At 48.8% G+C, this 24,683-nt stretch overlaps 1 protein-coding gene across 2 annotated transcripts in view; it reads left to right on the top strand.

Annotated features, from left to right (window-relative positions):
* SLC7A9 (solute carrier family 7 member 9) overlaps window positions 1-23,097 on the top strand; it is a 54,268-nt gene extending 31,171 nt beyond the window's left edge. For both annotated transcript variants that reach the window (XM_083165277.1, XM_083165276.1), the window contains 10 exons: window positions 1,791-2,033; window positions 2,871-2,996; window positions 4,560-4,659; window positions 8,071-8,115; window positions 16,077-16,200; window positions 16,395-16,498; window positions 16,936-17,032; window positions 18,879-19,028; window positions 19,660-19,834; window positions 22,302-23,097. In XM_083165277.1, coding sequence (XP_083021403.1) covers window positions 1,791-2,033; window positions 2,871-2,996; window positions 4,560-4,659; window positions 8,071-8,115; window positions 16,077-16,200; window positions 16,395-16,498; window positions 16,936-17,032; window positions 18,879-19,028; window positions 19,660-19,834; window positions 22,302-22,354 — 1,217 coding nt within the window. In that variant the 3' untranslated portion in view covers window positions 22,355-23,097. The remainder of the gene's footprint in view (window positions 1-1,790; window positions 2,034-2,870; window positions 2,997-4,559; window positions 4,660-8,070; window positions 8,116-16,076; window positions 16,201-16,394; window positions 16,499-16,935; window positions 17,033-18,878; window positions 19,029-19,659; window positions 19,835-22,301) is intronic.
* Window positions 23,098-24,683: the final 1,586 nt, after the last annotated feature.

The following is a 24,683-nucleotide window of genomic DNA, read 5'->3' on the forward strand; positions in this document are numbered from 1 at the left end:
GCGGTTATATGCGCTCTCACATCATCGCCGGGAAGGCCGCTCATCTGCTGGTATTACCAGCAGATGAGCGGCTTTGTGGATGGCTGTCCCCCCTGTCGGCGCCAGGCAGGGGGAAAGCCACTCAGTGTGTATGCACTGAGCGGCTTTCCCCCCAGTGATGACAGCGGTCATCACTGTCCATACATGCTGGGCATAGTCGCCCAGTGTGTGTATGGACCTTAAGAGTTATATGGTGAAATGACATAGGGGGAGATTCTCTAAGAATCTCCGCCCCCCTTCGCCGCCCATCGCATTTATAATTATCGCATATGTTGTAACATATGCGATAATTATAGCAAAGGACAGCTCCTGCGTTAAGAGCTGTCCTTTGCGGTGAGAGCCGCCGGGTCCCAGCAGGTCCTGGCGGCTCCCCCCTCCCTCCCACACCCGGCGCTGCTGCTGCTGCGCCGGGCTCTCCTCCTCCCTGCACCCGGAAGAGGATCAGTGCAGGGAGGAGGTCACAGGTCTGGGCAGCACAGCTCTGTGCTGCCTGGACACAGGTGAGGGGGCGATGCGGGGCAGCGGGGGTTTGGCGCGGGGCGGCAGAGGGTTGCGGTAGCAGCTCTTTGGCTTCTATGGGGCATCGCCAGATTTTTCTGGCGATGCCCCCCGCCGCGTTAACCCGGCGGGGGATGCTTACAGCATCCCAAAATGCGGTAAAAACCCCGATAACGGGGTTTTTACCACATTTTTAGCTTAGAAAATCTCCCCCATAGGGCGAGATATTCAGAAAGTGAGAGATTTGGTAAAAAATCACCAGGTTTTTTTTTTAAGTGCCGATCATTTACACTTCAAAATCACACTGGTTTTACAGTGTAAATTATTGCCACTTTTAAAAAACCTGGAGATTTCTTACCAAATCTCTCACTTTCTTATTCTCGCATCCTATTAAACTTCCCCCATTTAGTTGGAGGGGCAGGGTCCCCAACAGCACAGAGTATATCAGGAGATAACTGGTGTGAGGACAGGGCTGCATGTGACAGGGGCAGTGACATGATGTGAGGAGGAAATAGAGGCAGCACAGAGCCACAGACTGAGCGTTATATAGTAGGAGGAGCAGAGTCCCCAGCAGCACAGAGTATATCAGGAGATGAATGATGTGTCAGTGAGGACAGGGCTGCATGTGACAAGGACAGTCACAGTGACATGATGTGAGGAGGGGAATGGAGGCAGCAGGAAGTCACAGACTGACAGGCATATATTGGGAGGTGCAGGGTCCCCATCAGCACAAAGTAGTTCACATACCTTCCAACATTGGGAAGGAGGGACACAAGCATGTACCACAGCCACACACCGGAAATTACTGGGTGTGGCCTCAGGTCAGGGGGCTTGACCTATGTCCGCGACACTTCCATGAGGCCACAAACCCAATTTCCGTTGATGTTGCTGGCCATGCACCCAGCCCTCTCTGCAATGAATAGATGCTATATAGACTAACAGGGTCCTGCATTGATAGTCGATAAAGAAAGGGGAAGTAGCTGGGGGTATAGATGTGATACAAAGAGGTGAGGATTTAGTGGGGAAGGCCGGACCAGACACATCTGATAGGCTAGGATAAATAAGGATTTTTAAGGGAGCGTTTTTGGATGTAGGGCGAGACTGATGGACAGGACATAAAGGGCCAGAGGTTGTGTGGAGGGGACTTCGGAGAGATGTAGGAGGTAGAAGGTGGTGGCTCTGTAGGGGAGGGTGAGGACTATATATGAATGCATTGTGAAGCACTATGTCACGTTAGTGTTGTGTATTCCCAGGTGCCCTGTGCTTTGCGGAACTCGGCACAATGATAACAAAGTCTGGAGGAGAATATCCCTACCTTATGGAGGCCTTTGGTCCAATCCCAGCATTCCTCTTTTCCTGGGCTAGCGTCATCGTGATGAAACCCTCGTCGTTTGCAATCATATGCCTCAGCTTTGCTGAGTATGCATCTGCGCCATTTTACCCCGGCTGCGAGCCACCAGCCGTGGTCATCAAATGCCTGGCAGCTGCTGCCATCTGTACGTATAGCATCTTTTACCAGAGTTTTGGGGGGTGAGGGGTGGCATTTTATGGCATAATTTTCATTGTAATACAGTCCCATGCATATGGCTTCTCCACCCATGTGCGAGGACACTTTCACACTGATTCTGTTTATTTTTGCTATTTGTTCCCTTCTGTCGCCTTATTAAAACCAAGAAAACATCGGTGACTTTATTGGTATTCGTTAATATCGGGATGGTAAATGACTCTAGGTCAGCGCTCATTAATGAAACAATTAGCAATAGTTTAGAGCTGGGGTAGAATCACAAGTGAGCTAATTAGCTCCCTCTGTGTATCTTTTAAAATGTGTCAGTGATTAATGAGTGCAGCTGGGCAGCAGCTAGGTTGTCTGGAAAATGTGAACTGTTGGTAGCTCTCGAGGGCTAGGGTTGGCTACCACTGGTTTAGACACTTGGTCTGATTCATGGTTGTACGCTAATGTTGCCGCAGATGCAATTATTGAGGATGTTCAATGCTGATATGGTCACCAGAGCCCATTGGGACGCCCGCTGGAGCCATCGCAGCTAAGCAACATTGACACTGAGCAACATCATACAAAATGGCTGCTGCCATGTTATCTGCATATGAGTTGCAGCCTGAGATAGGCCCGTGCCCCACTTCCTGTAACAAACTGTCCCTGTCATTCACTTTGCAAACCAATCGTCATGGAAAGTGGCATCGCCATGGTACCATAGTGCATGCCCAGAGTGGCAGTAAAACATTGGTGTAGCGTGCAGCAATAACTCGGACCCATAATTCTCCTGTACCCCTGGTTAGACCGATATCTACACTGAATTTTGTGCTTCACCCTGCAGTGACCATCACCATCGTCAACAGCATGAGTGTGAGACTGGCCAGTTACGTGCAGAATTTCTTCACTGTGGCCAAGATGATCATCATTGTGGTCATCATCGTCAGCGGAATCGTCCTGCTGATACAAGGTATGTGCCAGAGGTCACCATGTGCCATGTAAGGGAGGGGTATGGGTCTTTGGTATCCGGATTGATCATAGACTGACTCATGATAGACAGTCATATGGTCGACCACTAATGGTCAACAGGGTCAAAAGGTGGACAGTCAAAAGGTCGACAGTGTTTAAATTTCGACACACAATAGGTCAACAGGGTCTAAAGGTCAACATGGTCAAAAGGTCTACATGAAAAAGGTAGAAATGCAATTTTTTACAAAATATTCAGCCGACATGTGCCGACAGGCTGTATTTCATGCCCTGCCACCGAGCCCAAAGCATGGCGAGCGCAGTGAGGGGACGTGGTACACTTTAGACAGTGTCCATATCGACCTATGTCAACATAGGCACCCTAAAAAAAATTAAGAACCCATGTGGACCTTTTCCCAGGTCGACCTTTTCCCATGTCGACCTTTTGTCTGTCGACCTTTTGACCATGTCGACCTTTTACCTGTTGACCTATAGACCCTGTCGACCATGTGACTGTCTATCATGAGTCGGTCTATGTTTTATACCATAACCGGATCTTTAGGTCTCTATGGGCCTTAGTCTGGTTGAGGCGGTCCTTTCCGAATTCTTTCGGACGGCGACTTTTAGCTAACTGCGCATGCGTAAGCAACGCAATGCGCATGTGCAACGCTGTGTCTCTGCACTTGTTCTCAACAATACAGTCTAATAATGTCCACCGAACACTCTCGGGAAATATGGACGTAATATGGGCGTCATGTGGGCGTGTATAAGGGCGCGGTTTCAAAGTGGGCGAAACTGGGCGTTAATGTGGGCGTAGACGTGGGAGTGCACGAACAGGGGTAGGCGTGCATTCGGACCGGACACTGAGCGCAAGCGAACCAACACGGCAGAAATCTTCGGTGACAACAAGCAGTTTTCACTTCTCGGAAGGCAACGGTTCATGTGCTAGGTATTCGGATCGCCCAATTAGTACGCCTGCACCTTAAATACTCGCAGCTGAGCACAATACAATCCAGTCCTCTGGTCATTAGTGATTCATTAAACACTTTCCACAGGTTCAATTGGAACCATTAAGACAGGTAAAGGTGCAACAATGAAATAATACAACTTAACATGATGTAAGGGTTAATCTCAATTGGAAGTAATATGTTTAAGTAACAATTAGGAAGTAATTGATTACAATTAAAATTAATATATATGTTACGAGGTAGCCTAATTGGATAAGTGTGTAATGTAATGTGGGTGAAGCATGATTTCCGAATAGATTTGTGAGGTTTGCGCAAAAACGCCAACTCGGTGCGTACGGTCAGCTTCCTGTCCGTTCGGACACAGTAGGACCGTGCAGATTCTTTGAGTTCCGACCACACACGGACCTGTGGATGCAGTCCGAAGACACTCCCTCTTCGTTGAAAGTCCGTCCGAACGGATGCGGGCGTCATGTAGGCGTGTGTTCTTTGACGGTTCGATGTGCGTTGCGTTCGGTTATTTCCGAACGAACGCGCATCCGAAAGAGTGAACTAGAATAAGGGCCTATGTACTGATGTCTGTAATTCTGTCTTTTCTTCAGGAAACACAGGAAACTTTTCAAACAGTTTTGAACGCTCTCAAATCACAGCCGGGGGCATAAGTTTGGCGCTATACAATGGTCTCTGGGCATATGACGGATGGTAAGAACGCTGACCCTATCACTGTACATTTGTGCTGCATTCATTCTATCACCCATAACGTTTATTACACACTGCAGAGACCTCAGTACTAACCAATTATACATTACACATACAGAACACAATGGCTGACAACCCAGAACTGATGCATCCCAACACAGTAATGCTGTTATACTGGAGGGTGCTGATTACTATTATTATTACATTTTATTTATAAGGTGCCACAAGTGATTGGCAGCGCCGTACATAGGGCACACATTAGAACAATACAGGGTGCACAGGACAAAACATTACAGAAACTGAGAAACTACAACAGAGCTCAGGTAACAATTAGCAGCACACGTCTTAAGGGGTGTACACACAGGCTGGTCGCTGGGCAATTTTGACTAAGCGATTTTGCTTAGTCAAGATCGCGATGTTGCTGCCGGAGATAAGCTGATGGCCATCCCCAGCATCAACCCCCGTGTACGTCCAAATTACGGCAGCGCCTAGCATAGGTGCCGATTTATTTTTTTGCTGTTGGGTGCTTAAGCCAAAAATATAGGGGAGTGGCTTCATGGGAAAGGGGCATGGCCTTAAAATAATACCAATTTATATTACACAGCACAGTTGTCTCCAATATTCAAATTGCGGCAGCAGAGTCCCCCTTTTTACATATTACGGCCAAATACATAAATGCCCCCACAATGCCAAATACATAAATGCTCCCACAGTGCCAAATACATAAATGCCCCCCCCCCCCCCCCCCCCCCTCAGTGCAGGTACATAAATGCTACTCAGCCGCACAGCGTGCCCAGAGCATGCACATGCTGGCCGGACCACGTCCGCATATTACTCCACGGACGGAATACACTCTTCCCGCCATCCTGGCATACTATTGCCAGGTGGCAGGTCCGGCGATGCGGGTACTGCAGCCGCAAATTAGCAAGTTAATATGGCGGCCCAGCAGCAGGACTCGGACCCACAGAATCGGCACCTATGGCGCCTAGTCAAAATATCCTTAACTGCAGTGTCTATTTGGCCAGGGGATGGCGACACTGCAGGGCCACGCATTGCTATCGCCCGCTGTGTACACACGGCCCGGGGCGATACAGGGAAACATTCTAAGTGATTTTGACAATGTAGAAGGGAGATGAGGCTAGAGATGTAGGGAACAGTGGAGTTAAACAGCCTGATTTTAGCAATGTTACGTAGTTGGAACCCACAGGATTGAGCCAGGGATTGGACGTAGAAGAGGTGGGGGTCCAGAGTGATACCCAGGCAGTGGAGTTGGGGAATGGGGGAAATTATGGTGTTATGGACGAGGATGGAGATATCGGGGGAGGGGGGGGGGGGGCAATGGATGGAGGAAATTATGAGTTTGGCTTTGTCCATGTTGTGCTTCAGAGATCGCTCAGACATTCAGGAGGAGATGGCAGAGAGGCAGCTGGATACCCGGGAGAGGACGGGTAATGGGGGGGGGGAGGGGTAAGGAGAGGAGAGAGGGAGAGGTCAGAGGGAGGGAGAGTTCAGGCATCCAGGAGGAGATGGCAGAGAGGCAGCTGGATTCTGGGGAGAGGAAGGATGGAGGGGGGGAGGTCAGGAAAGGAGAGCACAGAGGGGGAGAGGTCAGACTTCCAGGAGGAGATGGCAGAGGGGCCGCTGTATACTCAGGAGAGGTCAGACATCCAGGAGGAGATGGCAGAGGGGCAGCTGGATACTGGGGAGAGGGGCAGAGGCCAGACTTCCAGGAGGAGATGGCAGAGGGGCAGCTGAATTCTTGGGAGAGGAAGGATGGAGGGGGGGGAGGTCAAGAAAGGAGAGCACAGAGGGGGAGAGGTCAGACTTCCAGGAGGAGATGGCAGAGGGGCCGCTGTATACTCAGGAGAGGTCAGACATCCAGGAGGAGATGGCAGAGGGGCAGCTGGATACTGGGGAGAGGGGCAGAGGCCAGCCCTTCCAGGAGGAGATGGCAGAGGGGCAGCTGAATTCTTGGGAGAGGACACGGGGGAGAGGTCAGGAGAGGAGAGCACAGCACAGAGGGGGAGAGGTCAGATATCCAGGAGGAGATGGCAGAGGGGCAGCTGAATTCTTGGGAGAGGACACGGGGGAGAGGTCAGGAGAGGAGAGCACAGAGGGGGAGAGGTCAGATATCCAGGAGGAGATGGCAGAGGGGCAGCTGGATACTGGGGAGCGGTCAGACATCTTCAGAAGGAGATGGCAGAGGGGCAGCTGGATACCCGAGAGAGGGCAGAGGGGGAGAGGTCAGACATCCAGAAGGAGATGGCAGAGGGGCAGCTGGATACCTGGGAGAGGGTAGAGGGGGAGAGAACAGAGGGGGAGAGGTTAGACATCCAGAAGGAGATGGAAGAGAGGCAGCTGGATACCCGGGAGAGAACAAAGGGGGAGAGGTCAGACATCCAGAAGGAGATGGCAGAGGGGCAGCTGGATACCCGGGAGAGGGCAGAGGGGGAGAGGTCAGACATCCAGAAGGAGATGGCAGAGGGGCAGCTGGATACCCGGGAGAGGGCAGAGGGGAAGAGAACAGAGGGGGAGAGGTCAGACATCCAGAAGGAGATGGAAGAGAGGCAGCTGGATACCCGGGAGAGAACAAAGGGGGAGAGGTCAGACATCCAGAAGGAGATGGCAGAGGGGCAGCTGGATACCCGGGAGAGGGCAAAGGGGAAGAGAACAGAGGGGGAGAGGTAAGACCTCCAGAAGGAGATGGAAGAGAGGCAGCTGGATACCCGGGAGAGAACAAAGGGGGAGAGGTCAGACATCCAGAAGGAGATGGCAGAGGGGCAGCTGGATACCCGGGAGAGGGCAAAGGGGAAGAGAACAGAGGGGGAGAGGTAAGACCTCCAGAAGGAGATGGAAGAGAGGCAGCTGGATACCCGGGAGAGAACAAAGGGGGAGAGGTCAGACATCCAGAAGGAGATGGCAGAGGGGCAGCTGGATACCCGGGAGAGGGCAAAGGGGAAGAGAACAGAGGGGGAGAGGTAAGACCTCCAGAAGGAGATGGAAGAGAGGCAGCTGGATACCCGGGAGAGGGCAGAGGGGGAGAGAACAGAGGGGAAGAGGTCAGACATCCAGAAGGAGATGGCAGAGGGGCAGCTCTATTGCATCCTAGAAAATGATAGACAGAATCTGATTGGTTGCTATGGGCAACATCACCTCTTTTCATTGTTATAAGCTGTGGTAAATATACTCCTTACTACCCTCCCAGAAGCTTCCTGTGTCATTACGCTGTTTGTTTCCCCCCGTGGCTGCAGCGCAGTACAACATGGTCTCTGCATGTGCAGCTTTCTTAGAACGTTCTTTATTCCGTGTGAATGTAATTATCCCTCTGCCTTCGGCCGCTCGCTCTGTATACAGATTCTGTAATACGGTCTCACTGGGATTAATCTGACACCTGAATTATTTCCCTCCTTCTAGGAACCAGCTCAATTATATTACGGAGGAGCTGAAGAATCCATACAGGTAGGACATTGGCGTGATGTGATTTATTACAGCAGATATTTACATATTGATTTTGGAGAAATGCGTGAGCGCGCACTCCCGTCACCATGGTGTTTGGAAAGTGACAACGGAGGTCTGTACAGAAATGCCAGTATGTACAACCCTTTGTCCTAGGAGGGCTCATTCACATTGACCATTTAATCTAGAAGGCATCAAGGCCACCCCCGGTACTTGTGAGTTATCCGGGCGTCCGATTTTTAAATCGGGTCGGATCGGGACATCGCATCGCATCGCATGCGACCATCGGATGCGATGCGATGCGATGCGATGACCCGATTTTTCCATAGGAATCAATGTTAAAATGGACTGAGTCCATTTTAACATGGAATTCAATGGGAAAAAGGGTCCTTTTCATACCCCTACTATCCAAGTGGGCATGGAGTTGGATATAAACCTGTGGCGAGCGTAGCGAGCCACCGAGCCCGAAGCGTGGCGAGCGTAGCGAGCCCCGCGAGGGGACACAGAATACCGTCCCCTCGCGGGGCTCGCTTCGCTCGCCACGCTTCGGGCTCGGTGGCTCGCTACGCTCGCCACAGGTTTATATCCAACTCCATGCCCACTTGGATAGTAGGGGTATGAAAAGGACCCCTTTTTCCATAGGAATCATTTTAACATTGATTCCTATGGAAAAATCGGGTCATCGCATCCGATGGTCGCATGCGATGCGATGCGATATCGCATCGCATCGCATCTGATTGTATGCCTTAACTTAAGGCATACAATCAAAAAATCGGACGCCCGGATAACTCACAAGTACCCCACCCCCTTTTCATGTGAAGACACACCCCTTCTCACTAGAGCACGCCTCCACGAATATGCAGCCTTCTAGCAAGGCAATCAATGCTATATTTCGCTAAATTGTAGTGGGCTAAAGGACCTTCCACGCCCAGGGGGAGGAGCAAGGCCGTGGGGCTTGCTCCTTCACTATCCACGCCACCACTGGTTGCCTTTAGTAACCAGGTGGCGAGCGAAGTGAGCCACCGTGCCCGAAGTGAGCCCCTGAGCTTCTTCCGACCTTGCTCCTCATCTCTCCGCCCCCCTCTCCTCCCTGAGGTCCTTTAGCCCACTACAATTTAGACCTAACCATTATTATATATTCCCTGGATTCCAATTCCAACAAATGCCTGCACGACTGAGCGTGGGGGAGGGAACCCAGTGTCCCCCAGTCTGCTTACGAGGAAAGTATTCAACGGTAAAGCTGGATACACACTAGAAGATATGAGGTCTGATCCAGACATTCCCGCTATGCTGCTGCCGATATGTGCTGCGCCTCCCACACGTTGTCAGCAGGGCCGATGGATGCCATTGCTAGCTAGGGCCATGCGGCCAAATGCCGCTCTGTAACTGCCGGCATCGTGGAATGATACCCTCGCTGGGTACAGACAACCCCTAGTGTGAACCCAGCTAAAGTGACCAAAGATCCTTTGTTCACGGACCGCAAGGCTGGCGGGACACTGTACCATGGACGTATGTCGGCCTCCGCCTAGGGAAGGGAAACGCTCTTGCAGTGCCAGATTAAACCTTCGGGGGGCCCGGGGTACTTTAGACAGGGGGGCCCCCTTGCACTTGTCATTACTGGCCGCAAACTGCATGGGAGAATATTACACTGTCAAAACACAGAGTAAAGGCAGAATAAACTTGGTCAATGGGTAACTGCAGGGGATATTACACACACACACACACACACACACACACACACACACATACAGTACACATACATACTTACCACATGAAAAGCCTGTGTTTGTCCCTCTGCACCTTACTCTGTAGGAGACCTCACAGTCCTAGTGCTGCCTCTGATTAAAAACCCTCCCATGACTAAGCTGCTGCTGCTGTTCTCCATGGGCCTGAGAAGCATGTAATGAGCTCCACCAATCAGAGCTCAGCACAAACCTCTCAGCCTCTGCCCTCTGGTGCAAAGTGTCATGGGACAGGTTGGGATCATTTGGTCTATTGCATTATGGTCGAAAGTCATTAGGTCGAATCCATTAGGTCGACATGCTAAAAGGTCGACATGACTCTAGGTCGACATGGGAAAAGGTCGACATGATTCTAGGTCGAAAGGTCATTAGTTCGACAGGTCATTAGTTCGACAAGGTCATTAGTTCGACATTGTCTATGTCGACATTCACAAGGTCGACATGGGTTTTTTCACTGTTTTTTTACCTGAATGTCAACACAGTCGACATGGACACAGTTTAAAGTGCACTGCATCCCCTCGCATCGCTCGCTGCGCTCGCGATGCGTCGGGCACGGTGCCTCGCTATGCTCGGCACACTATTTTATTCTCCCACCACGCCCTAGTGGATGGTAGGGCATGAAATACCGCCTGTCGGCACATGTTGGCTCAAAAAACAGTGAAAAACTCCATGTCGACCTTGTGAATGTCGACATAGACAATGTCGAACTAATGACCTTGTCGAACTAATGACCTGTCGAACTAATGACCTTTCGAACTAGAATCATGTCGACCTTTTCCCATGTCGACCTAGAGTCATGTCGACCTTTTAGCATGTCGACCTAATGGATTCGACCTAATGACTGTCGACCATAATGCAGTAGACCAAATGACCGCATCCCCATGGGACTTAGTCAACTCCCAGTAATGCATAGCACACTTGTGCAATCAGTGTGCTTTGGCGCCTGATGCTCAGCACCATTAATCATTGTCACATTGGCAGATAGGTGAAGCTGCAGCACTACCCCACCCATGCACAAAACCTTTAGCTAAAAAAAATAAAAATATTTTTTTTGGGGGGGAAAAATACATGCCAACACAGGGGGCCCCTAGCTAGAGGGGGGCCCAGGGGCACTGACCCCTTGTGCCTCCATTATAATCCGTCCCTGGCTGCCGAAGAACTGTACGCCCAAAGTGGGATTCACCAGCAACAAAATCATGAAAGCTAAGCTACAGTACAACTAAGGTCCCAAAATGTGCCCAATGCCACAAGGCTCCTAAAAAAGACTGACATCACGGGGGCACAGGGGGAGGAGCTTATGTTTTGCAGGTACTGTTAAACTCCTGCCTCAACCTACAATCCCACGGCCCAGTGTCCCTTAGCCTTGCTGGTGTGTGGATTATTACATAGACAGTCAACATGCAGGAGGTCGACAAGGTCAAAAGGTTGACAGGGTCAACATGGAAAAGGTTCACAGGGTCAAAATGTTGACATGAACAAGGTGGACACATGGAAAGGTTGACTTGAGGCTTTCACATATTTTGGTTGTCACTGTTGACAACTCTTGCTTTGCTTGCTATTCTTCGGGAACGTTGTTGACCCTGTCGACATTTTGACCCTATTGCATGTCAACTTTTTGGGGTAGACCTATTGACAATCCGACACTGTAGATGTATTAACCAGAACCAGCCTTGCTTCCAGAGACTTTACCACAAACATTACTTGACAGAACCCTACTTATGTCCCATATGAGGAGTCCTTTATCTAGAAAATAATCTCATCTGAACACTATTTATCTCCCTTTTTCATTGTTTTATTGCAATAACAGAAACAGCTGATCCCCAGTCATATAGTCTTCTAGGAAAAAATGTAACATTAACCAAAAGGTTAATGTTTATAGAGCAAGATAAAAAATAGATTAAAAAAAAGTTTCTTGCTCCTGTTCCCTTCATCTGACTGTTGAGATGTGAGAGGCAGCATCAAATTAAGGGTTAAGAGAAAAATGTAGATTAAAGAAGTGGTGTGAGATTGCTGCCGCCTAGTGACCATCTCCGGTATTACACAATCACATATGAACCAGAGGCGTAAATTTGTCCTAGTTGCCTGGAGGCAAGATAAATCATGGTTGCCTCCCTGACCCTCTCCTTCAGGGAGAAAATGCTCTACTCCTGAACTTCCCTGGTAATGTATGATTGCTATCTCCTGTGGGGAGCTAGGCAGGGCCAGCGCCACCACTAGGCAAATCTAGGCATTTGCCTAGGGCGCCAGCCACTGGAGGGCGGCACTTCGCCCCTCGCCTCTCGCATGGAGGCTGCAGGGGTGTCCGTGCCAGGTACCTGCGGCGCTGTGTGATCTGGCGGCGGGGTCCCTGCAGTGATGCGTGCTATCCGGCAGCCAGGCGGCGACGCTAGAAGCGCTGCTGGGTTTGAAAACATTCCGCATGCTGATTGGCTGAGATTCAGCCAATCAGCGTGCGGCGAGTTTTCAAACCCATCAGCAGTGCTTCCTGCGCCACCGCCTGGCTGCCGGATAGCACGCATCACTGCAGGGACCCCGCCGCCAGATCACACAGCGCCGCAGGTACCCCCCGTAGGCACTATATAACAACCTGTAACGGAATCTGCTGCACTATATAAGACACTGACGGAATCTGCTGCGCTATATAAGACGCTGTAAAGGAATCTGCTGCGCTATATAAGACGCTGTAACGGAATCTGCTGCGCTATATAAGACGCTGTAACGGAATCTGCTGCGCTATATAAGACGCTGTAACAGAATCTGCTGCGCTATATAAGACACTGTAACGGAATCTGCTGCGCTATACAGGGGCGGATCCAGGATAAAATGACAGGGGGGGCACCATGATAAAAAAGGGTTTGGGTGGGGGAGGGGCGATGTTAGTGGTGCCAGTGTACATGCTAAGAGAGCGGCAGGAGAGGGTGGGAATGGAATTAAAAATAGGCCCTGGCATTTAAAGTACGCAGGACCACCATGGCGACAAAAGTGAAGGATGTAGTTGTGCACACGCCAAAGGCGCGCTCCGGAAAAGGGTGTGTGGCCACTCAACAGGGGGCGTGTCCTGGAGTGTAGTGTACAACACCATATACAACTTCTACACATTATGCAACAAAATACTAGACCCCATTATACTTGCCCCTTACACATGATGCCAAATGGAATGAGACAAAATTGACATAATGCCACATGGATTGAGCCAAAATTCAAATAATACAACATGGATTGTCTCAAAATTCACATAATGCCACATGGATTGAGCAAAAATTTACATAATAACACACACGGATTGAGCCAAAATTCACATAATGCCAAATGGATTGTGTCAAAATTCACATAATGCCACACGGATTGAGCCAAATGCATAAAATGCCATACGGATTGAGCCAAAATTCACATAATGCCACATGGATTGAGCCAAAATTCACATAATGCCACACGGATTGAGCCAAAATGCACATAATGCCACACGGATTGGGAAAAATTCACATAATGCCACACGGATTGAGCCAAAATTCCCATAATGCCACATGGATTGAGCCAACATTGACATAATGCCACACGGATTGAGACAAAATTCACATAATGCCACATGGATTGAGCCAGAATTCACATAATGCCACACAGATTAAGCCAAAATTCACAATACACTTCATAAACAGGGACATTGTCCACCAAAGGCTTGCATTAAACATTTACACCACAATGTCCATTACACGTTAAGTTACATGCCATTATGTGTTATGCCAAACACCATAATGCCTATTAAAAATTATGCTACATAAGTGCTGCTTCTCTACATGCTCATTGCCAAGGGTTCCATGCTCATTGTCATAGGTTCCATGCTCATTGCCAAGGGGGAATACATGCTCGTGGTAAATGGGGGACAGCCGCCGCCAGGCAGAAGTGATAGCCACTGACAGTGGCAGAGCCTGGCTGTATTCAGAGCACTGCAGGTCCCGGCTATTTGAAATAATACCCCTTTCACACCAGAAAATGCATTCCCAGGTTGGCACCTTTTACACCAGCCTAGTCCCTGCATTTTCTGGTGTGAGGGGGAGAGAAAACCACCCCTCCCCCTTTAACCAGTTATCTCATTTAACCGGCTATATCTTCGGAACCAACTGACCCATTTACATGAGACAAGTATTATATTGAAAAACTTTTGAGTGGGCTTTGAATGATTTTGGTCCAGTGAAACTGGAACGTTTGGTTCCAGAGTAATCTGCCCTCAAAGAACATGAACAGCCATGAAATTACATTTAAAAAATAAAAAAATCGGTTTACACGCAATATCTCTGGAACCGATTGACTGATTTGGACCAGCCTGGTATCCTATTGAAGGCCCAGCGATTTGGAATTGAATTAAATCAACCACAAGCTTTTGTGATGCCAGGGCGGGAACTGGCAGCCGTCGGAACCGGGTAGGGGTCGGAATTGACGGGTCCCATATTATCCTATGGGGGAAAAAACATTACAGGTTTGCCAGGCGATATCTCCGGTTCCCGAGGGGCTAAACACACGGGGCTGGGCTCGTTGGAAAGCCCTGGTCCTCAGCTACAAAATAAATGACAGGGGGGGCACGTGCCCGGGTGCCCCCCCCTGAATCCGCCACTGGCGCTATATAAGACACTGTAACGGAATCTGCTGCGCTATATAAGACGCTGTAACGGAATCTGCTGCGCTATATAAGACACTGTAACGGAATCTGCTGCGCTATATAAGACACTGTAACGGAATCTGCTGCGCTATATAAGACACTGTAAAGGAAACTGCTGCGCTATATAAGACGCTGTAACGGAATCTGCTGCGCTATATAAGACGCTGTAACGGAATCTGCTGCGCTATATAAGACACTATAACGGAATCTGTTGCGCTATATAAGACACTGACGGAATCTGCTGCGTAAGATTGACATAAGATGCTGACATAAGATGCTGACAGCTGTAATAAATATATATACAGATAAAGAATAAAGATATATACAGCACACGAATCCCTCAAACCCCAAGTTTATTACTATGTTTATTTTTTAACAACATTAATTAGCTGTATAAAATAAAAATCCACCTTCAATAATGGGATAACAGGGGGGCACGGGCGGCAATACCAGGACAGCAGCAGCACAGACAGGACACCAGTGCTGAGTGGGACCTGTCCACTGCAGGTTGCATTCAGTGGATGGGGCCTCTAACACTGTGCGATGGAGTCCCATCAATGCTGCTGCGGCCATAGTATTTCTGATCCCTGACACTTCCACCCTACTCCGACCTCTCTCGCCCCAGACTTCCTCTGCTCCCCTGTTCCACTCACCCGTCCAGCTCCTCTAGGTGGCCCGGGTCCTCCTTCCCTGCTGGTTGCCGTTTCATACTTGCAGTGTGATCGTTCCTCGTGCTGCATGGGGAGAGCGGACCGGTGGGTGTCTCCCTGTCCAAAACTCCTCCACGGTCCTGGCTGTAAGTGCCGCGCTGTCCGCTGCTCAGGTGTGACAGGGTGCAGGTGGGTGACTCTCTGCACAGACTCACGCCGGGTAGGGCAGCAGAGCAGCCGCCGGCGCATGCTTCCCGTCATTATACTTGAACTGCAGGTGCCAGGTATCATTTGCGGAGGGGGAGCGGGCCGGCGGCGCCATTCGACCAATCGGCGCCCAGAGCATGAGCTCCGGTGGCTCCGCCCTCCCTACGCCTCTGGTTACCACAGGTGATGGCAATCATACATTACCAGGGAAGTCCAGGAGCAGAGCATTTTCTCACTGAAGGAGAGGCTCAGGTAGGCAACAATGAGATAAATAGTGGTGCCCCCACACATACACATAATTAGAACCTGTGACCTGTCTCACTGGAGGCAGACACCTTACTGATAGAGCTATTTACTCCTGCACTGTAAATTTGCATATTCTGACTATGTATAATTGTTAAGTTAAAATGATTACTATTAGGCAGAGCTATGTAGTACAGTAACTTCATATAGATAGAAGTAAGGTGTCTGCCTCTAGTGGAACAGGTCATAGGTTCTAATACTGGGTGTGACACTTGCAAAACGTGTTTAGAATAAAGAGAGTGGTATGTCTATGGTCCTGCTATGGGGGGGTGGGTCCATCCACACCCCCGACTCAGCAGGGGAGGAGAGGTGCCCCCTTGGGAGCAGGAGCCCGACGGCATATGACTCCATTGCCTCTCAGAGTTACACCCCTGATATGAGCACTAAATTTTATTTTTCCTCCCAAAGAAATCTTCCTTTATCCATCATGTTTGGGATCCCATTGGTCATGGTCTGTTATCTTCTTGTGAATATTGCTTATTTCACGGTGATGACTCCTACAGAGCTCCTGCAGTCCCCGGCTGTTGCTGTGGTAGGTATAATTCCCATTGAAGCCCCAAGTTACAATGATTATATTTAATGTGGATGTAATAGTATTGTATGTTGATATGTGGCTAGTTTAGGGAGCTGTGGCCAGAGGAAGGTGAGGAGCAACCGCACTCACACCTCAATCTGGTGTTAGTGTGAGATGTGTTTCTATAAAGTCATTTATCTGGTTTCTTTCAGACCTTTGGAGACCGAGTCCTTTACCCGGCGTCCTGGTTGGTCCCATTGTTTGTGGCATTTTCTACCATTGGATCTGCAAATGGGAGTTGTTTTACAGCGGGCAGGTATGTCTGTGACATTACAGCCCACTGTGCCTCTGATTGTACCGTACCTTAGTCTAACAATACACTGTCTGTAGCCAATCAAGACAGGATATTACAAGTCTTTCTCTTGAGTTATAGTAAAACCATTGAGATACAAGGGAGTAAAGGACCCCTAGTCCTCTTAGTAACTGGTCGGCCAAGATATTCTTAGTAGGATCATGGTATCGAAAATCTCCAGCCTTTGGCAAATGGTTTCAACCCATATGGGTTCCAAACATTCCTAAGATGCTAGTCCAGGCTTCATGAATCCCTTCCTACAAGTGTACACACATGTATAAAATATAGGGGAGGGTGGAAATCATTTATACTAATAATAAGAGAAAATGCAAAGTAAACAGTTGCTTGTAATGAAAAGTGTTGGAACACTGAATGAAATGTTGGGTTCTCTCTCCCTACAGGCTGACGTACGTGGCCGGGCGCGAAGGTCACATGTTGAAGTTTTTGTCTTATATCAGTGTGAAGCGTCTGACTCCACTGCCAGCCATTGTGTCCTATGTAAGTTACTGGTAATACATAATATCACAGGTATTGGACATGCAGAGTAACCTAACAGTACAATATAATACAATATAGAAAATTAGGCGTTAGTCAAATAATTGGTGGTGCTAACTCCCACCACAGAAGAGCAGGGTCTGGGTCAGCTGGAGACAAATGTCCTTGTATAGTATGTATTCTATATACAGTATAGAGGCTTATTTGTTACTATTGTCAACACCCCGACACTTATTTTCTTTAGGTCTGATACAGCTCTCTCTAAGAGGTGGTCCATACTAAACAAAGCATCACAGTTGGTGTAATGGTTAGCATTACTGCCTCACAGCACTGAGGTCATGGGTTCGATTCCCACCATGCGGAGTTTGTATATTCTCCCTGTGGTTGCGTGGGTTTACTCCAGGTACTCTGGTTTCCTCCCACAATCCAAACATATACTGGTAGGTCAATTGGCTTCCAACAAAAATTAACCCTAGAATGTCTGTGTGCATGTGTACATGTGGTAGGGAATATAGATTGTAAGCTCCACTGGGGCAGGGACTGATGTGAATGTACAATTATACTCTGTAAAGCGCTGAGGAATATGTATGTGCTATATAAGAAACTGTTAATAAATAATAAATAAATAAACAAAGCAGGGGTCCTAAAATGATCAGAGAATGCACTTTGGATCCCTCTGCTCTGTATGCAATGTTCTGTGTCCCCCAGCCCCAGTGCAAAGGACCAGGAGCTGAGCACTCACCAGTGTGTCTGCATACCCACAGCTTGATCCCTTGGGTCCGCCGCCAAGGACAAGGCGGTGGGCGCTGACCCAGATGGGTAAGTTGACCACGGGAGAGTTGATATTTGGTGCCCTCCTCCTGTTAAAAAAAATTGTGTGACAATGGCTGGTGGGTCAGACTGACAAGATTCAACAGTCTGCCGCATGAATCAGCCTTTCACTGTTGGCTCACATCTCACAGTCCAGCAGCAGCTGGACTCCCTGAAGGAGTTTCTCTCTTCCAACTCCTGAGAAATATCAAGCCAAGGAAACATAAAAGGAGAATAAAGGGACAACAGAAAAGACAACAAGGAGAGTTCCATTTTTATTTTCATTTTTTATTATTTATTTTTATTTTATTTTTTTATTTTATATATTTTTTTATTTTTGCTTTTGTTTTGTTTTATTTTTATTTTTGTTTTGTTTTTATTCCTCACATCAGTTCAAACATAAAGGGAGCGCCAAAGTGTTTATACCACCCACAATTCCATATTACAGTCTACTCTAGGGTAACCTTGGGAAACCCTATAGGTATAAACCAGGCAGATCCTATCAGTACGCGCCACGATACTCTACTAATATAACTCAAATTGCAGCAGCAGCGGTAGGTTGCGTGCAGCAGTGCAGGCTGAGCGGTACCAGGCAGGAGCCGTCCTTTCCTCTATTGCAGGTGATAGCAGGGCTCCAGGGACAGAGCTTATTAACTCTGCAGAAGTAGTGGGTGCACCACAAAGCTCCATTGGAGGAGCAGCAGTCACACTTGGATCTCACTGTGAACCAACAGGTGCCTATTTAGGGCTTGGAGCCTGGAGGCAGGAGTGTCCATTGCCTCTTGGAGTTACGACCCTGAGCTCACCTGTGTGTCTGCATTCCCACATTCTAATACCCCAGCACCAGTGCCAAGGACCAGGAGGTGACACTACTGCTAGTAATGAGTGTACTTGCAAAATAACAAAGCCTATTTTAAATCACCACAACAAATAAGCGGTTACTAGATAATGAGAGGTAATCAGCCAGCAATGCGGAGAAGCATACACAGGATAATTAGGCCTCAGTGTAATCCGGGCTCCTCTTCCCTCCTCTCCTCAGGGTATAATCGGAATGATCTACATTATCCCTGCTGATATTAACACCCTCATCAACTACTTCAGCTTTGCCGTGTGGATCTTTTACGGACTAACCATCGCTGGGCTTGTGGTGATGAGATTTACCAAGAAAGATATGAAGAGGCCGATCAAGGTACATTTCCAATGCCAGGTTCTTTGTCCCGGTGCAGGCTGGAAGCTATGGACGTCTATGCGGCCTAATTGGTGGTATAGAGATTCACGATTAAGGGGACGAGCTGGGTATTGAGATGTAATAATGCCAAAGAGAACCTTATTACACGCTAATGAGACACGCTTCATACAGTAGCATTTGCAAGTCCCATTACAGTGAAGTATATTCTCCTTATTGCTCTTTAAATGTCATGTAAGACACAGGAGGCTACGTCCCCTTCCCACCTTATCTATTTGCAAATTGTCTTTATTAACATAATTTGGGGCCTGGTTGAGAGAACGGTAATGCATTTGCACCTGCCTTAACTAGTTCCAAGATATGAACTTCCCTTATTACCCGCGTAGAGTGTCCGATGTCACCCCAGATCCTGTTAATGCCAACATATAGTTTGCTGATGATAAGAAAATGAGAGCCAAGTCAGTGTTTTCCAAGCCTAGTCCTGGGTATACCCAGCAGTGCATGTTTTCCATATCTCCTCACACATGGGAATCTACCTGTTGATGGCAGCATAGCTAGTAGAGACCAGGGCGCTACAAGACGAGCTGACATAGGTAATGGGGCGTGTAAGACTGTATCGGTTTTCTCTTTGCAGATTCCCATTGTCATTCCTATTCTGATGGTGCTGGTCTCCATCTACCTGGTGGTAACGCCGATCATCGATGAGCCAGAGTGGGCGTACCTCTACTGCGTGATCTTCATCTTCAGCGGGCTACTGTTTTACTTTCCCTTCGTGCACTTTAAAGTCAAATGGGCGCAGAAGATAACAAGTAAGTACACGTGCTGATTTCCCGGGTTCCTGGGTCCCGTTACTCACGTGTCCAATGATTCTGGTTGCAGCAGGTCCGATTATCAGAAAATAGGGGTGCAACCAGGGCCGGTGCAAGGGTTTCTGGCACCCTAGGCAAAACTTCTGTGCGCCACTTCACCCCCCACCCCCCCATGCTCTGCCGGCTCATCTCGAACGTGTTGCGGCAACTGGTAACATCCAGGATGCCCGCCGGGGAGGAATCGGAGCTGCACGAGCTGTCCAAGGGAGTGGCGGCCGGGGATGTGTCCGGGGGTTCCAGCCTATGCACAGCAGAGCAGCACTACAGGTGACAGGCGCAGGCCGGAATCTCTATGCCATTGGGCAGTTTAAGGGCGGGTTGGGGCAGGTAGCCCAGGTCACCATTGATCTCCCGTCCCTGGCCTCCTCCTCTGCTTCTTCCCCTTCCTCGGTCAGGTCTTCCACGCAGCGGTAGAAGGCAGGAGGACTCCCCTGGCTGCCGATATCCTTCGGCCCAACCATTTGCTGCGCCCGGCCACCCTCAGCCCCAAGCAGCTGCTGACAGGCTGGCCCCAGAAGCAGTGCAGCAGACGCCACCTGGTTCCGGTGATGCTCTCCATGGTGACGGTGGATACAACCCGCTGCACAAGTGTCTCCCCTGCCAGGACCCATTATATCGAATTGTTGGGCTGAAGAGGTGCCTTCCAGTGGCCGGCGCCCTAGGCAGCTGCCTAAAGCTGTGTAGTGGTAGCGCCGGCCCTGGGTGCAACACTTTAATAGCCAATGGTTTGTGATAGAGTAGTTATACCAGGTTGTTATATATAGTTGGACAACTATGGCAAGTATTCTGTAAAAATCAAAGAATGGGAAAATGTCTCTGAGATGATAATAGCTGTATAATTACATGTTGAACAATCCAGGACGCCTGGCGAGCAGCAGAGCTGTTATTACAACAGCGATTATTTGCTGTGTAAGCAGATTTAATAAGATTCACAATTGCAGCGCAAAAATACCTGACTGATCACTTTTCAAAAAACTAAAAATGGAGTTTAAAAAAATAACTTTCCAAACAAAAACTTTGGTTTAAAATAAATAAATAAAGGTTAGGGTTAGGCTGAGGGGGGGGGGGGGAGGGAAGGCATTTAGGGGCAGGATTTATGGTTAGACACTGGGGGGGGGGGGGGCTAGGGTTAGGCTGCGCGCGGAGGGAGCCACTTAGAAGAGCAGGTTAGGGGGAAAGGCTGCAGGGGGGGGGGGGGGATGGCACCTAGAAGCAGAAGTTAGGGGTACGGGGGTTAGGCACTAGCGGGGAGGGTTAGGAGGGGGCAGGTGGAACTAGGTAAGTATACTTACTGGACCAGTGGAATAACTAGAAATATTGTGCCCTCCTTAAATGCTCATTGTTAGGGATGCATGCTCATTGCCAGGGGTTACATGCTCGTTGCCAGGGGTTACATGCTCATTGCTAGGGATGCATGCTTGTTGCCAGGGGTTACATACTCGTTGCCAGGGGTTACATGTTCATTGCCAGGGGTTACATGCTCATTGCCAGGGGTTTCATGCTTGCTGTCAGGGGTTTCATGCTCATTGCCAGGGATTTCATTCTTGCTGCCAGGGGTTTCATGCTTGCTGCCAGCAGTACATGCTCATTGCTAGGGATGTATGCTCTTTGCCAGGGGTTACATGCTCATTGTCAGGGGTTACATGCTTGCTGCCATGGGTTACATGCTTGCTGCCAGGGGTTTCATGCTTGCTCCCTGGGGTTTTATGCTCGTTGCCAGTTGTTTTATGCTTGTTACCAGGGGTTTTATGCGTATTGCCATGGGTTACAGGCTCACTGCCAGGGGGTTACAGGCTCACCGTCAGGGTTTTTTTTCTTGTTGCCAGGTGGTTACATGCTTATTGCCAGGGGCTATATATATATATATATATATATATATATATATATATATATATATATGGCACTCTGAAAGTCCAAATGATGAATTGCCGGGTGCCTTCTAAATTTAACACGCAAAAGCGTGCTATCATACAAATCTTGGATCAGCGTCACTCCGGTCTTGGTAAATGGATTTCAAATAATGGAGACAGTACACAAGGTTCCTGCTACTCGAAATCCATAACTTCTGGGTAGTATGACCTCTAGCATCTGACTCCTCCAAGGCAGCGGACATTTTTGGAGGGACATTTTCGTATATGGCCAGACCCATTGCAATCTTCAGAAACCATGCACCACCAAAACACCGGCTCCCCTAAACCACTGCTTGGGCTGCAGTGCCACTGTTCCGCCAATGTACCTGACCCCTGTTGGGATTCCCTCTAGTGGGATGCCGATGTTGGTATTCTGACCCGTTTGCTGGTGATCCGGAAATATTCCGTAGTTACATATAGACAACACTATCTGGTCACAGCCTACGTTACTCCATCCACTGTTCCAAAACTAATGTGATTTTTTTTTTTCATTTCAGAGCCAATTACCATGTATGTACAGATGCTGATGGAGGTAGTTCCTCCGGAATAATCAAAGCCGCAAGGACAGATATAGAAGCTAACAGACGGATGATTGTTATATAGACAGTTGGAAAGGGACCTATGGAGTATAACTGCCGGATAGAACCAACATTGTACATATTGTAAATGCCATGTGACCTCAGAGAGCCATACAGTCCTGTCATGTGTTAGATGTGTCCTTCCTCTGCAACCCTGGCCTTGTACCATGCCATCGTATAGGACCAATTTCTCTGACAGACCATGGAGAGAGTTCAGCCTTTGGCCGGTATGACACCGGCTCGTTTAGCGGTGCTGGCCGTGTGGACTACTCTACTTTACTTTAGGACTGTTGAAAGACGCTTTGCAAATTCTAGTGGACTTCAAGTAAATTAATTAGTTCTAGCACAACGTAATGAGCCTCATCCCCCTTGTAGCATGTACACGAATAATTGCTAATGATCAGAAGATATCAGAGTACAATGAGAATAAGGAGAGGTCATTAAGCTACAAGAGCTAATCTGGACATCCCCGGTAAACCAGAAATCACCCCAAGAGGACTGCCCAATCTAAATCAATATCTGATCAGATGTCACTCAGGATTGGTGAAAAGCACGTTGGTACGATGATTGGATCCAATTAATTCCAATTAATTCAGCCCAGATCGGTCCAGTTTGGCATTGCGTGTATATAGCTAAACCTGGATGGAACTGCCTGTGTATGTGCCCAGCCTTGTTATCTCTCTGTATGTATATCCATATGTATATATATTGTATACCTGCCTACAATTAAATGCATTTTATATACTGTATATTGCATATTCTCTTGTTGGGATGCATTAAATGACTGATAGTAGTAGTAGTACGTTTATTTATAAGGCGCCGCAAAGTGTCCGCAGCGCCGTACATAGCAAACAAAAAACAAATGACAAGGTAACGTACAGGGTGTGTTGAAAAATACAGTATAAATAGGGGTATAGCTGGTAGAAATAAAATCAGCATCAGTTCAGAAGTAGGTGTCAAAATTGTCGAGGAGACTGAAGATGAAGTAGAGGAAGGGAAGAACAGGACAGGTGAGGTAAAAAGGTAGGGTGAGTACGTGAGGCAGGAGGACCCTACTCATAAGAGTTAACATACTAAAAATAGGTGGGTGGACGAACGAAAAACAACAGGATAAGTAGAAACGGAGGGGAACGGAGGCAGGATAGGAGGATCAAAAGAGGTTCGGAGGAGGGATAGGCTAGTCGAAAAAAGTGGGTTTTGAGGGAGCGCTTGAAGGAGGTAAGGGAATCAGAAAGCCTGATGGGTGGCGGGAGGTTGTTCCAGTGCAAGGGGGCAGCGCGAGAGAAGTCTTGGACACGGGAGTGGGAGAAGGTTATTAGGTGAGAGGTCAGCGATGGAGTGAAGAGGACGGGAGGGAGTGTGGATAGAGATCAGTGAAGAGAGGTAAGGAGCGGTGGAGGAGGAGAGAGCCTTGTAGGTGGTGGTGAGGAGTTTAAAGAGAACTCGGAAAGGAATGGGGAGCCATTGAAGAGATAGACAGAGGGGGGAGGCGGAGGTAGAGCGGCGGGAGAGGAAGATGAGCCTAGCAGCAGCGTTAAGAATGGTTTGGAGAGGTGCGAGGCGGGTGAGAGGTAGCCCAGAGAGAAGGATGTTGCAGTAGTCAAGGAGGGAGATGACAAGAGAGTGAATAAGAATTTTGGTCGCGTCAGTGGAGAGGAATGGTCTGATGCATGAGATGTTGCGTAGGTGAAAGCGGCAAGACTGTGAGAGAGCACGAATGTGGGGGGGTGAAAGAGAGGGAGGAGTCAATGATGACACCGAGGCAGCGCGTTTGGTCGGTGGAGGTGATCTCGGTTTCACCAATGCTGATGGAGATAGTGGGAGAAGAGGGGATGTTCGGGGGATGGAAGATTAGAAGTTCAGTTTTAGCCATGTTTAGTTTCAGGAAGCGTTGGGTCATCCAGGCTGAGATGGCCGTGAGGCATTCGGAGACCTTGGACAGGAGAGATGGGGATAGGTCGGGGGAGGAGAGATAGATTAGGGTATCATCAGCATAAAGGTGGTAATGAAAACCATAGGAGCTGATGAGGGTGCCCAGAGAGGTGGTGTAGAGGGAGAAGAGGAGAGGGCCAAGGACTGACCCTTGGGGAACACCGACTGGCTGCGGGGTAGTAGGAGAGGAGGAGCTCGGAAAGGAGGCGGAGAAGGAGCGATTGGAGAGGTATGAGGTGAACCAGGAGAAGACCGTGCCAGTGATGCCAAAGGAGCGGAGGGTGTTGAGCAGGAGAGGGTGGTCAACAGTGTCAAAGGCAGCCGACAGATCAAGCTGGATGAGGATAGAGAAGAGGCCTTTGGATTTAG

This window comes from Crinia signifera, chromosome 11 (assembly GCF_055691185.1).
Source record: "Crinia signifera chromosome 11, ASM5569118v1, whole genome shotgun sequence".
NCBI lineage: Eukaryota > Metazoa > Chordata > Amphibia > Anura > Myobatrachidae > Crinia > Crinia signifera.